The sequence below is a fragment of the Pollicipes pollicipes genome, unplaced genomic scaffold (assembly GCF_011947565.3).
Source record: "Pollicipes pollicipes isolate AB1234 unplaced genomic scaffold, Ppol_2.1 Scaffold_4219;HRSCAF=4965_pilon_pilon_pilon, whole genome shotgun sequence".
NCBI lineage: Eukaryota > Metazoa > Arthropoda > Thecostraca > Pollicipedomorpha > Pollicipedidae > Pollicipes > Pollicipes pollicipes.
The window spans coordinates 13220858-13235592 of NW_023596448.1; the positions used below are offsets into that span (position 1 = coordinate 13220858).

The 14735-nt window shown below is 49.9% G+C and overlaps 1 protein-coding gene across 1 annotated transcript in view; it reads left to right on the forward strand.

The window, feature by feature from the left end:
• Positions 1–6646: 6646 nt before the first annotated feature.
• LOC119095840 (guanylate cyclase 32E) overlaps positions 6647–14735 on the forward strand; it is a 165072-nt gene continuing 156983 nt past the window's right edge. Inside the window, exons 1-2 of the mRNA XM_037218692.1 lie at positions 6647–6678; positions 8097–8175. Of these exons, the coding sequence (XP_037074587.1) occupies positions 6647–6678; positions 8097–8175 (111 nt within the window). The remainder of the gene's footprint in view (positions 6679–8096; positions 8176–14735) is intronic.

Genomic DNA, 14735 nt, shown 5'->3' on the forward strand with positions numbered 1-14735 from the left:
GAAATAGTCGTTTTAGTTTTTCAGCAATCGCATTAAATGAGCGTCATCCTGAATTCTACTAAATGACCGGCGTCATCGTCCACTAAATGCTTGTAAACTGTGTACCACTGAAACTGTCGATTGACAAGCGTAACTGACTGAGTCCGACAATGTAATCTGAAATTCTAGGTAATATGCCCACACCTTCGGAATATTAACAAGCGCCCAGGTGCCCGGAAAAGAAGCTAAAGGCACCAAATTTGCAGGGTATGCCAACATGTACGTGAACTCACTTAGGTCAAGGTTTAATGTTCCTAAATCATGGCCTTTGGGTCAAAAAAGGTCAAACAAGGTATCATTTCAAGCTGGTTTCCAAAGTGCCCCTGGAACCTAGATAACTGTTTCTAAGCAAAAAGTCACAAGTTCATGTAAGGTTATTGACCTTTTTGACCTTTTGAAGGTCATGGTGGTTAGAATCATACAAAACTGCTCTGAGCTTTGCATTTGAATAAGCGACGAAGATTACGCAAAGCAGCATGCTTCTAAAAACAAACTGTCGACCTGGGTCATCTTAGGGCAATGACCTATTCAGACCTCTACAAGACAATGAAAAATGTATAATGCGCTTCCTGCTATCAATAATTCGAAATGAGCACCAGGAACTATCCCATACAGTAAGCCCTAGAGTAATAAAACAGCGTGGTTTTGACCTTGGTCTGACCTTCATACTTGACCTCAGGTCAACGTAAATTGCTCATTCAGTATTTTTGTTGCCTAAGAAAGCATTAAGATATGTGTGGCTTTGTATGACACTTCATTGTTGCATCAGATTGAACGGTTTCCTAGAAATTGCCTTCGATGAAATAATGACCTGACTTTGACCTGCCATAAGTCAGTGACCTTGCTAGGTATATCTAAATTTCTTACACCAAACGATCTGCTATTCAATTGTCTATACCTATGCAGAATTTGCCGGGGCTATGCCGCGCCGTTCAGAAACCATTCTGGAAAAACCTTCGAGAAGGTAAACTTCCCCCCCCCCACCCGAGCGCGTGCAAAAAACCAAGAACTATTTGGGCTCTGGGAAGTGGTGGTATCTGTGAATTATTGGCTGACAATTGTGATCTAATTTATATGATAAACCCCGTTTGTTCTGGTCCTTATGCAAATTGCTTTACCACCAGACTTCTAGCTGCTCTAAGTATTATCTACCCACTGATCTATGGCAAGTTATTGAGCTTTTTATGGAATTTAACACTCGCTCGGTTGGGGCGGGGCGTCAAACTGACCCCTCCCTCCCGAGGTCAGAATAGATAACTGACCTAAAATGACCCAGGTCAACATTTTGTTTTCAGAAACACTGCCTAGCGTATTATTTGTCGCTTATTCAAATGCCGAGCTCAGAGTAGTCCTGTATGATTTTGGTCACAATGGCCTTTAAAAGGTCGGACAAGGTCACTTACCTTAACTGAGCATCTGAACTTTTGCTTACAAAATTTATGTAGGTTCTGGGGGCACTTTGGAGACCAATCTGGGAGTTGACCTTACTTGACATTTGACCCGGAGGTCATGACCCAGGAACCTCAAATTTTAACCTCAGTGAGTTCATGTACAAGTTAGTTCCTCTTATGAATTTGGTGTCTTTGGCTCCCTTAGTTTCCGGGATCTCCGGGAGGGATGGTCAAATTGACCCCCGAGCGAAGGATATCTAGACGGCCACCCGGGCGCGCGTTCAGGAATAAGTGAAATCTAAGGTGCCCGGATGAACCACATTGTTAAAATATCCGTTATGTTAAAGCAGATTGGCACCAATTGGCTTGGAAAATATTTCCGGTGAGTCGGACCGGACCGTATGAGATTGAGAAATCTGGGAAAAAGCGGGTCGCCAGGCAAATTGGATCTGGACTAGCCAGACTGGAATGGATGGGATCCTGAAAATCCAAGGCGTGGGGTAATATAACCCCACACCACCCCTGCTTGCCGGTGGCGTTTCCACTAGAAACCGGCTGATCGGGCATGATTTCGGTCAACATCCGCGTGAGTTCGGAGAACCTCTGGCGGCCAATCCACGTGAATAAGTATTCTGGTAAATCGCCTGTTCTAACTTATATCTACTTACCATGATTCAGATACGAGCCAACGTCAAGTCGGTGACGGCGCAGCTATCAACGTCAATACCGTTGCATATTCGCGCAGCGAAACAAGCTGCAACCTCTTGTAACGTTGATGGAAAGTATGGCGCTAGATGCGTTAGAACGGGGGCTTGAGTGTTTGGCCGTTTATCTCTTGTCCACCCAGTGGTATATAGACTAGGCGTACATTACGCCCAACTGTCGTGTGTTCATGTTGTGTCGTCAATATTCTCGTTTTAAAAACTGCCACCATTGCCAATTCAAACATTTGCAGTGAAAAAATAGCAAGGGGATCCTACGGCCTATTTACACTGCAAAGAGAATCTTTTGAGCATTAATTTTCCGTATGCACAAAGCTTAATTGTGTTTTAAAAAGTTTGCCACTTCTAGAAGGCAACGCAAGTTTTCACCTGATTCACTTCAAGTCCCTTTGTACAGTAAATGCTCCAGACCATGGCAATTTAGGCGTGACTGAGGTCTAAAGGCGTCCTGAATTTGAAGAACTTCGATGAAAAGCGAACGCAAGGAGCAGGAAATTCCGTCGGCAAAGGTGCAGTGAGCGAATGGAAGGCATTTAAGGGGGGCAAAAAGTAGACAGCAAAATAAATGCAAGGAGGAACAAGTGAAAAACAACAGAGCAAAGACGGCATAGGGGACTCAAACTGTCTTTCGCGTTCATCGTGATTTAGCTGTGCCATTAACTATGAACATACCACCGTTATCGTGACCCACCAGTACGGACTACTCGAGCTTGGTGCCTGCGCCTGACGAGCTTTATGTGCGTATCACACACAGAAATATGTTATTTATCTTATGAGCAAAAGAGGTGTTATTTGGAGGAAACTCGTTGCCTTGATCTTAACCTCAAATCCAAGAATGCATTTGCATGAACAATAAAAAATGACGTCGTTCGTCTTGCGTACTTTCTGATATTTTTAATCCGAATCTTTTGAATGGATGGATTTCTGGGAAAAGAGCTCACTCTAAGCAGTGCTTGTTGCGTAAGCCCTTACCCCTCCCACCCGATCGCGCAATGCCAGGTCAACGGCAGGGTTTGGCGGCGAAGGTTTATTTATGGCGTATCGCGACGCAATGCTCGGCACGGTCTGCACTGCCCCTGACGTCACCTGACCTTTAGCGCGGGCGCTGCCACCAGCCGTAAACCAAAGCTGTCAAGGACAAGAAGAGAACGCCTAAAGTGAGTCGACCCCCCCCCCCCCTCCCCCCGCACTCCGGCCGCGATTGGGTGGATCGGAAGCCATTTGGCGGACGTTATATCTGCAAATCGTGCTCACGAACGCCGTACATGAACGTTTCAACAATTACATTTTTATTTGCCATGATCACTGCTCGTCCAATGGAATGACAGGTTTTGAATTACGCCATTGCGACGTCACCAACACCTGGGTAACTTCAAATGGTCTCCCCGAAATAGTCTGCACATTTTTGCTGGTGTGTAGCTCAGAAAAGAAGGGTAGTACTGTAAACTGCACCGAATGATCTTCAAGATGGTTATTTCAATTTAAACCCCCATGCAAATGTGGAGCACTCCTGTTAACTAGTTGCGAAAGGTGTGAAAACACGAGCTACTCAATGCAATACAATACAATGCCCTCGTGTCGTGCATACCGAACAGCCCATACATCGTTCTATCTTTCGTGGTCATAAAAGTGGTTCAATATTATACACCACTTAGCGTTATTTCCCACCTCCTGATTCAGGAAGCGCGCCGCGGGTCGACCGCAGGCTAGAGTCGACCAAAACTTGGTTTTTATAAACTAGTTTTGCCTTCATCAGGCCCTGCAGAGACAACAGCAAGCAAGTCTTTTGCATGCTGGTCTCACAGACCCTTCCCCACGGCTCTGGCTATGGATCCGCGGAAGCTTTTTGTGATGCGTATCGGGTGCATCCTACACCCTGGGGGTCTAGCCATCGACCTTTAGCCAGCGTCTGTTGAGGGGGCAGAAAATGCAGCCTCTCAATGCCTCAGTGGCTGGGCTGAGCTGAGGCAACAATACAGAAGAACGATGGCATGTTGGCCTGAGTTTTACAGCAGGGCTACGAAGTTTGCAAGAAGATGGGCAAGGCTGCCCTGGGAGGCAGCAGTGGGAAAAGAAAAGCGGAAAGGGATTTCACATACCGTGCTCATTCCAGATCCGCTGCTTTTCATCAGAAGGTTTTCTGCCTCGAAAAGTGCACGTTTATTAATCTTTTTGACCTTGTTTCATTGGCTCCGTCCAGAGCCAGCTGTGATTGAAGCTTCTGCGGACCACTCAGGAGCATGCTTGTTAGATTGTGTATTGGGCGCTCAGCAACCACGTCAGTCAGGCCTCACTCCTGGTGTCTGGATCTTAACCAGGTGCAAAAAACAAGCGAAATTTCAAGCTCACTGCGAACCCCCCCCCCCCCCCCCCCTCCCCCTTCCCCTCCCGTCGAGAGGCCTCCGCAACAGCACAGAAAACCACCCACGAGGGGCCTCCGCAAGAATACAGAAGCCAGTCTGCGAGGGGCCCCCACGACAGCACAGGAAGAATGCCGACATGACTGCGGACATAATGAAGAAAAGTACCGTCCAGTCTGCAACACCAGCACCTGTTACCTTCCCCTGCGCCCTGCTTGCCGTCATTCCTTACGTGCATGGCGGGAGGCCTTGCGTGATGACGCGCGCACTCTATCTTGACCTCGACCCCTGGCTTATTGCCTGGCCGGTCAAAGCAGCCCACGCGGTCCGCACCCCGTGGCTAACATAGCTGCCTGGCTTTGATCAATTCGCCGCATTACTTATTTGTGTTCACCATCATTTGAAGGATGCCCTTCGTCCACCTCGCCCGGTCCCGGGCTTGGCTGGAAACAGAATTCGCCCACGCGCAGGTGTCGGCGAACATGCAATTGGTTCTGGCTGGAAAAAAACGCATTACGTCTGGAGCGTGGGACACTATTGTCAAGACAGTTAACAAGCTGTGAGTCCAGCTACGCGACAAAAACCTGTTTTGAGCTGTAGAGGCGGGGCGCCGCATCGACAACTGTTTTTTTCCGGGACGGTTATTCGTTTTGTGAGCCGGCTGCCATGTTTTGCAGGACGTCGAGGTTTGGAGCGTGTGAAGGCGTCCTGTTCTGCGCGCCGCCGCAGCCGCCTCGTCTGTCGACAACTTACGCCATTTTTCATTGCCTTTCAGTCTGCACATCTTGAGCCTGATGTTTTTACTGAGAGGTGATGCTTGCGATTATATCATCACTTTGCTACAAGTATGAAAAACAGCACGGCTCTGCCAGGCTACCAACATACGGCCTTGTTCATTTGATAGCCGCGGAAACCTCACCAGCTGAGCGGATCTTACGGAGACGGCTCTGCGCCGGATACACATGAGTATCCGGCCATGCTGTATTTCAAGTCTATTGTTTTCTAACGAATTTCCGCTTATAGTCTAATGCCATGTTAATCTGCCCTGCACCAGCCCAGCCAAACACCCTGGTGTTCTGGCCTGCCCCGTGCCAGCTGAATTACCACGGTCAATTTGCAATGTACGGGCTGATCTGAATTACCCTGGTAAATCTGCCCTGCTGCAGGCTGGCCGGATTTCCCTAGTAACCTGCCCTGCATAACCCCATCTGAATTACCCTGATAATCTGCCATGCACCAGCCCAGCGTGTTTGTTGAAGTATGCATTTGAAGCCCACCGTGGTGATGCAGAGGCTCTCAGCATTAGCATATTCACCAGACGCAATGTTTAGTCAATTCAAAACTGCCCAACCCACCTCCGTCCATCACCGAGTTCACCCAGAGTGCGCCATTGGACGCGCCATAGTCATGACTCGAGTATCCATCAAGCAGCATTAAAGCCGGTGACAGGAAGCTCGAAATTGTCTGGAGACACGGAACATCAGGCGTCGAAACCGGAATTGATCGGTCGAGGCCGAAACAGCGCCCTCTGTCGAGAGATCTGGAAATATCCTGCCCAGCCGGAAGCTTCTTCGGCGTCGGCTCCCAAATGCCTGACTGGTCTGGGAGCTCCTTCGGCGTCGGCTCCCAAAAGTCTGCTCAGGCTCTGAATCTTGTGCTTTGTCCACAATGGCCAATAACGATCTGCATAGACGGGACACATAGGCACAGAAGTCATAGCCAAATCTATGCAGCATACGGTTTGCATTCTAGGAGCCCGTAAACCAGCCACTGTTTTCCTACGTGAGCTTTCATATTACTTGTGTCGGCATCCGTTCCAGCTGTTTGGCTGTCTGTTGCTTCTTTTTTTTCTTTTTTTAGAATATATGGAGCACTTTTCCGTTGGAAAAAGTCGCCCTCAGGCTCCCGTCTTACAATACGCTAACGCAGTCCTCCACTTCATCAGCTTTATTCGTACTACCCGTTACTCTGAACACATCGCCGCGGCTCGAATAACAGCGAAATGAAAACGGTCAGGGTGCCGAAGTAGTGTATCATGCTTCGACCGGCCGGTGCATGGCAGCCGCGGGGTGAGCGAAGGGTCAGCTATTTTTGTGTCAGTTGACCTCTCTGTGAATCCGACGCCTTCCGGGCGATGCCGGACGTTGTCGAGCGTCGCTGCCGCAGGTGGGCGGGCCTGGATAGCGCAGCGACGTTGACAGATGCGACGCGAAAATAACCATCCCTGCGACGCCCGGGGAGCGCTAAACGACGGCCGACGAATCTTCATTGCGGCAGCATGCGGCGGGAGCAGCACCTGATGCCCACTCCTCACCTCCCGCGGGCCTCGGTGGGCCTCAGCGTGACGGGCGGGCGCCGGCTGTTGAGCCGATATTGGAAATCTGGCGTCCTCGCGTAAATAAGACCCGTCAAATAACGCCTTGTGACCGACTGTCATCGCCTCCTATACTTGTACCGCCTGGGGCCAGCCTTATTCATGTCGGCTGCCGGAGCGCCATTTACACCCATGCCAGCAGGGTCATCGTGACTAACCAGCTGACGTTTCCGGCGATTAGGACTGGGGCAGCACTGCCAACTGGCCTGCCGCTGTCCTGGACTGCCGCTCTACTGGACAGCTGTCCTGGACTACCGCTGTCCTGGACTGCCGCTGTTCCGAAGGGATTGATTAGGGATCGACTGAGACAGCCGTCCGACGGCAAGAGATCGCTGACAATTGGCAAGCTCTCAGTCTTTTTTTTTTAAAGAGATCAGGAACAATATTCTCATTGATGAAATAATCGCTCGTTTTGCCACGCTCGCTTGGTACGTTGGTATGCTCACACACCAGACATGTAGCATGTACACAGTACCCCTACACCGCAGCCCTCTTACAGTGGCCATTTTCATGCTAGCGTTTATTCGACTGGTACCTTACTGTATCCCGTCGCATTCCAAAGGCGCCTTATTCCGAAAGGTACAAGCAAAAAGAGAAACGGGAACGCGACTAGTTGTCGTTTTTCAGCCGTGTCGAAAAAACGGTTAACCTTAATTTAAAAGCGTTTTTGTTCCGTCATCATGGAGCAACGCGTCCTACCGCGCTGCTGTAGTCCTTGATGTACTCAGTTTTTATGGGACCAATCCTGAAGCATCGGTGACGCGAAATAACGAATACGTACTTGGTTATGAAAATCATCTTCGGAGTCAAACATTACGCCCATCTTGGTGACCTAATGCAACCGCCCACAGCCTCAAAAGTCGTCGACACACGTACGTATCTCTGGCATCTTGTATTGTGCCAAGAACCATGACGCACACACGTTGTCAGATGACTCATGCCGTTGTCAAAACGCGTGCATAACTCTGGTACAGGGTATTGTGCCGAGAGCCATGATGCGGTTTCTGGGAAACATTTCACCGTTGTATAGATGCAATGAAAAGACATGCTGCAATCAAAACAATTTCCATCACACAGATTTATCTGCTGCGTTATAATGAAACCATTATTTGACTACCAATACACTTCAAACTGATCCCATAACTCGACAAATGAACCTTATCATCATATCCGTTCGTCTACGCCTACCGACGGTATCGCCTTACTACAGACTGGCCACGGACGTGTTCGAAGTCGCCGCCATCGCCATCAAACGCCGAATAAAGAGAAAGGTGGTGGCTTGGCGCCAAGTAAGTTCACCTCGCAAAGAAGTTCCACAATGTCGGCAATCAAACAAGTACCGATATCAGACGATGCATTTCTGGCTTAAATGATCAATAAACTCCAACAAATCGACATCACCGCATCCAGCAGTCACGAATCTACGCAAGACATACCACTCCTAAAGAAAACAATTTTGGCAAACAGCTAACGGCGCACAAGTGCCCAAACGCTGGCGAACGCGGGCGGAAAACGACCGCCTGCGGGCGATCCCGGTTCTTCCCGAGGGGTGCTCGCTGTCCATCGGCAAGTCGCTCGGCCAGGTCCGCGTACCCCGTCCGGGGCCGGGCGCACCCAGCTGGTGACACGCTTTTACCTGATGACATACCGCAGTCCTGGTCCGGCTTATCCGATGCTTCAAATATTTTGGTTTGTTCTCAAATGTGGTCCGTGACCCATACAGCCTGCATGCAAAGGTCCGGTGTAGTTATTACTATTACTGCAATACTACTTATAAACTACTAACACAGAAGACAAGGGTAATTGTCCGAACCACCATCCCGACCGTTAGACTAATAATCCGTTTCAGTTGTTCCGTTAAACTGTAACCGACTCATTATTCCACAACACCGGTGGTCCGTTGTCCCCCCCCCCCCTCCGCCCCCTTGACCGCAGCGGACAAATGGCAGCGCCGTAGTGCAGCAATGGTCGTAGTGGCATTGACACGATGCTCGAGCGATTGTTCTTATTGCCGTGCAATCATTCTGATCGACATGATGCATCCAGTTCATTGCAGAGCATACCATCAGCTGAACATGGCGCCATGCTTGTAACGGCGACGGCGGCTCTTGGTTTTTCCGGCACCGACAATGGTCTCTCGTTTTGATGTGGTCTAACAAGCCAGGGGCGTGGTGGTCTCCTCAGCCATGTAGTCTAGCTTCGCTTCTAGCTTCTAGCTTCGTAAGATCAGCTGGAGGCTGAGCAGTGGAAAATGACGAAGCCTAGCCCCCAAAAATGTGCCGACAAACTGAGTAGAAAATTACTCCACATAAGTAGATACTTTACGCCCTCAAACTGAGTCTCAAGCATCTTAAATGAGATTTCCTTTTACAAAGGCACCAGGTCGGATCGCCAGCACCTCTTCAGCTCCGCCAAATGTCGCGCTAACGATGGCCTCTTGAGGGCGCCGTCTCGACGCCGTGCCGTACCCCTGGGACGACCATGATGAATGTTTGCTCTCCGCCCGACCGCCGGCAGCACGCCGCGGCGCCGAAAACCAATCTTCCCGCGGAGATCCCGTGAGGAAGCGGTCGGCAGAGGCGTTCCCAGTGTGGCTGCCGTCCACCCCGCGCCGCCGACACGGATTTCCGACGCCCGCCGGCCGAACGGGCTGGCGCCGCCCCTTTCTACGCGGTGGCGTCCCCACCCCGCCTACCCTGTAGCGCTCCTGGGTGCGCCCCTGACGGCCGCGGGTCATTGCTGTCCAGCGCTGAGTGGTCATGCATCTCATGCTTTTCACACATGCCCGCCGGTGGTGGGGCGAGGGGACTGCTCGCCGTCCGCCCGCCTGTGCGATGATCCGTTGCCAGGGGGAAATGTAGGGTAGGAAGGGGGGAGGGGGCGCTTGTGAGGATTGACCTGTCCTGGCGTTCTGAACCACGGGGAAGTCCTGCTAAAGTTGCCCTGCATTGTCCGCCTCCGATCTGCGGTGCCTGCTAAAATTTTTCGATTCCCAGTGATGCCCAACCTGCCAGGATGAGAGGTCGGCGGCGCCATAGAGCCTCGAGAGCGGAGTGCGTCATGAGGCGCCAATGGCCGAGAATATAAGAATTCCAGAGGGCAATGGCTAAGCAGCCAAATCATATATGAATCAACGTAGAAAATCACACAGGCGGCGCTAACAGGAAGGAAGGACAGTGACAATAGGTCTAGTAAGCGCCAAGAACTGACTGGAGGTTAATTTTGTCACAGGCACTTACATGCACCGCTGGCACTGAACAGAAGATATCTATATATATATATATATATATATATATATATATATATATATGTGTGTGTGTGTGTTTTCTCAGGCAAGATACCGAGAACTCAATGAAATGGTATGATTTGTGTTGCAAGAATGCGATCATCATGAAGAACGCTTCTTTAGAGCGTGCACAACATCTGGCCTATTAGCAGCTTACATGATCTTGTTCAAAGTATGAATTAACGCGCGCCCGGGTGGCCGGTTAAATACCCTTCGCTCGGGCGAGGGTCAATTTGACCCCTGAGATCACAAGAACTAAGAGGGCTAGAGGCACAAAATTTACAGGGTGTGTTGACCTGTACTTGAAATCACTTAGGTCAAAGTTTCAGGTTCCCAGGTTATGACCTTTGGGCCAAAAAGGGTCAAATAAGGTCAAGTTCCAGGTTGGTCTCTAAAGTGTCCTCGGAACCCAGATAACCGTTTCTAAGCAAAAAGCCACATGCTCATTTAAGGTCAGTCATCTTGTTTTGCCTATAAAAGGCCATGGTGACCAAAATCATACAAGATTGCTTTGAGTTCTGCATTTGGCTAAGCGACAAATATTACGCTATGTGGTGTTGCTAAAATAAAATGTTGACCTGGGTCATGTTAGGTCAATGATTTATTCTGACCTATAAAGGTCCATGAAAGATGTGTAATGCGGTTCCTGTTATCAATAAATTCGAAATGAGCACCAGAAGCTATCCCATACAGCAAACCCTGGAGTATAAAACACGTTGTTTTTTACCTTGGTGTGACCTTCATACCTAAGCTTAGGTAAACGTAATTTACTCATTTAACTGTTGTATTGCCTAAGAAAGCATTTCAGAGATGTATGGCTTGGTCTAACACTCCGTTGTTGTATCAGATTGAACGATTCCCTAGAAATTGCCTTCGCTGAAACCACGGCCTGACTTTGACCTGCCACAGGTCCACGATCCTACAAGGTACACACACACACACACACACACACACACACACACACACACACACACACACACACATATATATATATATATATATATATATATATATATATATATATATATATTTGCATAATTTTTATTTAAAGTTTTGAATCTAAATTTTTGATACCATACGATCCGTCATTCAATTTTCTACAGCTATGCACAATTTGGCGCGGCTACGCCACGCCGTTCGGAAATCAGTTTGGAAAAACCTTTGGGGGGTCACTTTGAGGCCCCCACCCGAGCGCGTGTTAATACGCATGCCTTATGCTCTGTTCGCAGGGTACAGGGACCTAAAAGGCTAGGAAACACAACCAGTCGTTACGCGTTCAGGGTGGACTGAACTGTGACTAATGTGGCAACGTCACACATTGACATGAACAGAGTGGTGGCACAAATCAGGGATTTTATTGGGGCAGGCCTCCCTACGACCAAACATGGGCAAGTTACGTTCAAGTGCTGCGAAGTCCACTTGACGTACATGCCAACTTTGCGCTGTCCTGACCACTGACGACGCATCCAACACCCTGGTCTGAGTTTATGACGCTGAACCCTCTCCACACAGCCTTGCAAAAGTCCAGTTTCATCTGACGGGCACAGAAATACGTTCCGCTTGGTAGCGTGCATCAAATCAATGACCTTCCCTATCGGGGCGGGCACCACCGATGGGCCGGCAGACACCCGACTGGCGAGCTCATCTTAGCGGATGAGCAATGCGAGCAATAAGCGAGCCATCGATATCTGTACAGCAGCGAACAATACGCGTAGGCAGCGTTCGTGGCGGAGACGGTCTTGTGCTTGGCGTGCTCGGTGTAGGTGACGCCGTCGCGGATAGCATTCCCCTGAAGAACCTTGAGAACGCTGCGCGTCCCTTCGTAGATGAGGCCGCTGACGCGGTTGACGCCACCGCGGCGAGCCAGACGACGGATGGCCGGCTTGGTGATACGCTGGAAACTACCACCCAACAGGTTGCGATGACGCGTGGCGCCACTCGCTGTTCCGGGAGGTTATTTGTCTCCGATGCGGGTGCTTCTGGTGTGTGCTCGGTTAAACCAGCGCCTTATGTTGTCAGCAGAGGGGCGGGGTCATAATCCATCCGACGATGTTCTCCGGGGTCATAATCCATCCGACGATGTTCTCCGGGGTCATAATCCATCCGACGATGTTCTCCGGGGTCATAATCCATCCGACGATGTTCTCCGGGGTCAGCCGGAATCGTCGGATGGATTATGAGGTGTGGCAGTTCGAAAGCTCCAAAGACATGGCGGCGGCGTGGTGTCAATGCTGGAGATATTGATGGCTTTTGAGACCTGTGTAACTTGAATAAGCACGAAATGCGCACCTGAAGATGTGAAGAAGGAAGGAGGCTTTTCTGAATTGTGCCGCTCCATGCCGCGCGATGCCGTCATCATTGCGGTCTCAAGTTGGAGCATAGATAATACTGCGTGTCAAATACCTGTATCACATGGATGCATTGACGAAGTCCAGTATTATCCAAAGGTGTATGTGCCTTTCAGTAACGCTTCAATGATATCAAGTAACTTTGATAACGCAATCACACCCGAATTGACTGTTGCTATTTTTCACCTTATCCCTGCTCAAAGTTAATTAATTAAGAACTACTTCCTGCCCAGAAGTGTACTCGGCAACATAATTAGGGGCAGGAAGGTGCTAAACAGTGAAAATAACTAACGCTTTTAAAATATTTGGGGAACCGGTTTTCCCGCAGTTGCATTTCTCATTAAAGTTGGGGAGCTGGAGACACTCTCCCCGGTTAAACAGAAAACTACACCTCTGGCGTTGCAATCGTGAAGTTTTGCAATCTTTCACGCTCGTTTGAATTTATTAATGCATTTTCCTCGCTTCATGTCCGTTCCCGCATTCTCTGTCACGCCAGCTGCTTTCCTCCAAACCTCGGGGTGTTCCTGAGCAGCTCGAATGCAAATTTGATAGTATGGCCGGCGGTGAACGATGCCGACCAGGCCCTGGCGGTGCCGCGGATCGGTCACTGCCTCAGCTGTGATGGTGTGGGATGACTCCGCGGGCGTAATGGTGTGGGATGACTCCGCGGGCGTAATGGTGCGGGATGACTCCGCGGGCTTAATGGTGTGGGATGACGTCCGCGGGTGTGATGGTGTGAGATGATTCCGCGGGCGCAATGGTGTGAGTTGACTCCGCGGGCGTAATGGTGTGGGATGACTCCGCGGGTGTGATGGACGGGATGACGTTCGCGGGTGTGATGGTGTGAGATGACTCCGCGGGCGTAATGGTGTGGGATGACTCCTCGGGTGTGATGGTGTGGGATGATGTCCGCGGGTGTGATGGTATGGGATGACTCCGCGGGTGTGATGGTGTGTGATGACGTCCGCGGGTGTGATGGTGTCGGGTGACGTCCGCGGGTGTGATGAACGGGATGACGTCCGCGGGTGTGATGGTGTGGGGTGACGTCCGCGGGTGTGATGGGCGGGATGAAATCCACAGGTGTGATGGCGTGGGATGACCTCCGCGAGTGTGATGGTGTGAGAGGACGCCCACGGGTGTGATGGTGTGGGATGACGTCAGCACCGATCTGAGTCGCGGTGCCGCTTGTGAGCACCGGATGCACAAATGCAGCAAATGTAGGTGTTGGCCGGTAAAGTGCTTTCGCTGATAAAGTAATGCTTTAGATTCTTGCAGGAGCCATAATGACAGGAATAGAAGAAGCGACGAGTATGTGTTTTTCAGCAGTCTAACCGTGAAGCACTCATATCGTGTACGGGGTTTTTACAGTAGAGTAATGTGGCGTATAAGTAAAGACGACGCATTTTATTGTTTTTTTCCCCGTAGAAGTAATGCAGCGTATAACTAATAATACTACTAACTAATAATAACTAAATGGATGACCGGGCGGGACTACGCGGTCTGTTTAATAGAAGTAATGCTGAGGCGTATGTTCGATGAAGTAGAATATTGGGCTAGTGCGGATAATACTATATTAAAGCTATCAGTACTATACTTTTGCATTTGTTTCAATAGGAAAGGGAAGCGTCCGGACAGAGATGAATGCTAGTCGACCGCTCGCCACGCCCCGTATTATTGCTGCTGTCTGCTGCACGTACGTGCTATTAACCTGATGCAGCCACTCACGCCTCGCACCTGACTATTGACAGGACTGAATCTCCTGTGTGCCCTGTGGGATGCCCAGCCATATCCGGCAAGTGGCACCATTTGTCTTCCAAGCCTGGTCGCAGTCGTGTGTGTGACCGCCGACCTTGCTGGGGCGCATGACCTCGTGTGACTCCCTGATGGCAATTATCAAGTCCGAAGGGAGTCGATAGTCTCCGACCACGCAATCGAGTCGTTACCCGCGAGCCTGACGTTGGACGGACAGGGCGAGAGAAGATTTAGGAGGTCCAAGCCACCTCGCGACCGAGGCGCATCCAGCGTTTCTCGGCGTCGGTTACGGCCTCGAGCATGCTCTGGAACTTAGCTGTAGATGAAAGTTGTAATGTGACGTTATATTTATCCCAGTTGTGCACGCTAAGCAGAACAAATAAATGTCGAAAAGTAACTTGCTTGCTTGTGTGATGTTTGCGTTTGTAAGTTAGTAAATGTGCTTGCAACGGTTCAACGGCCC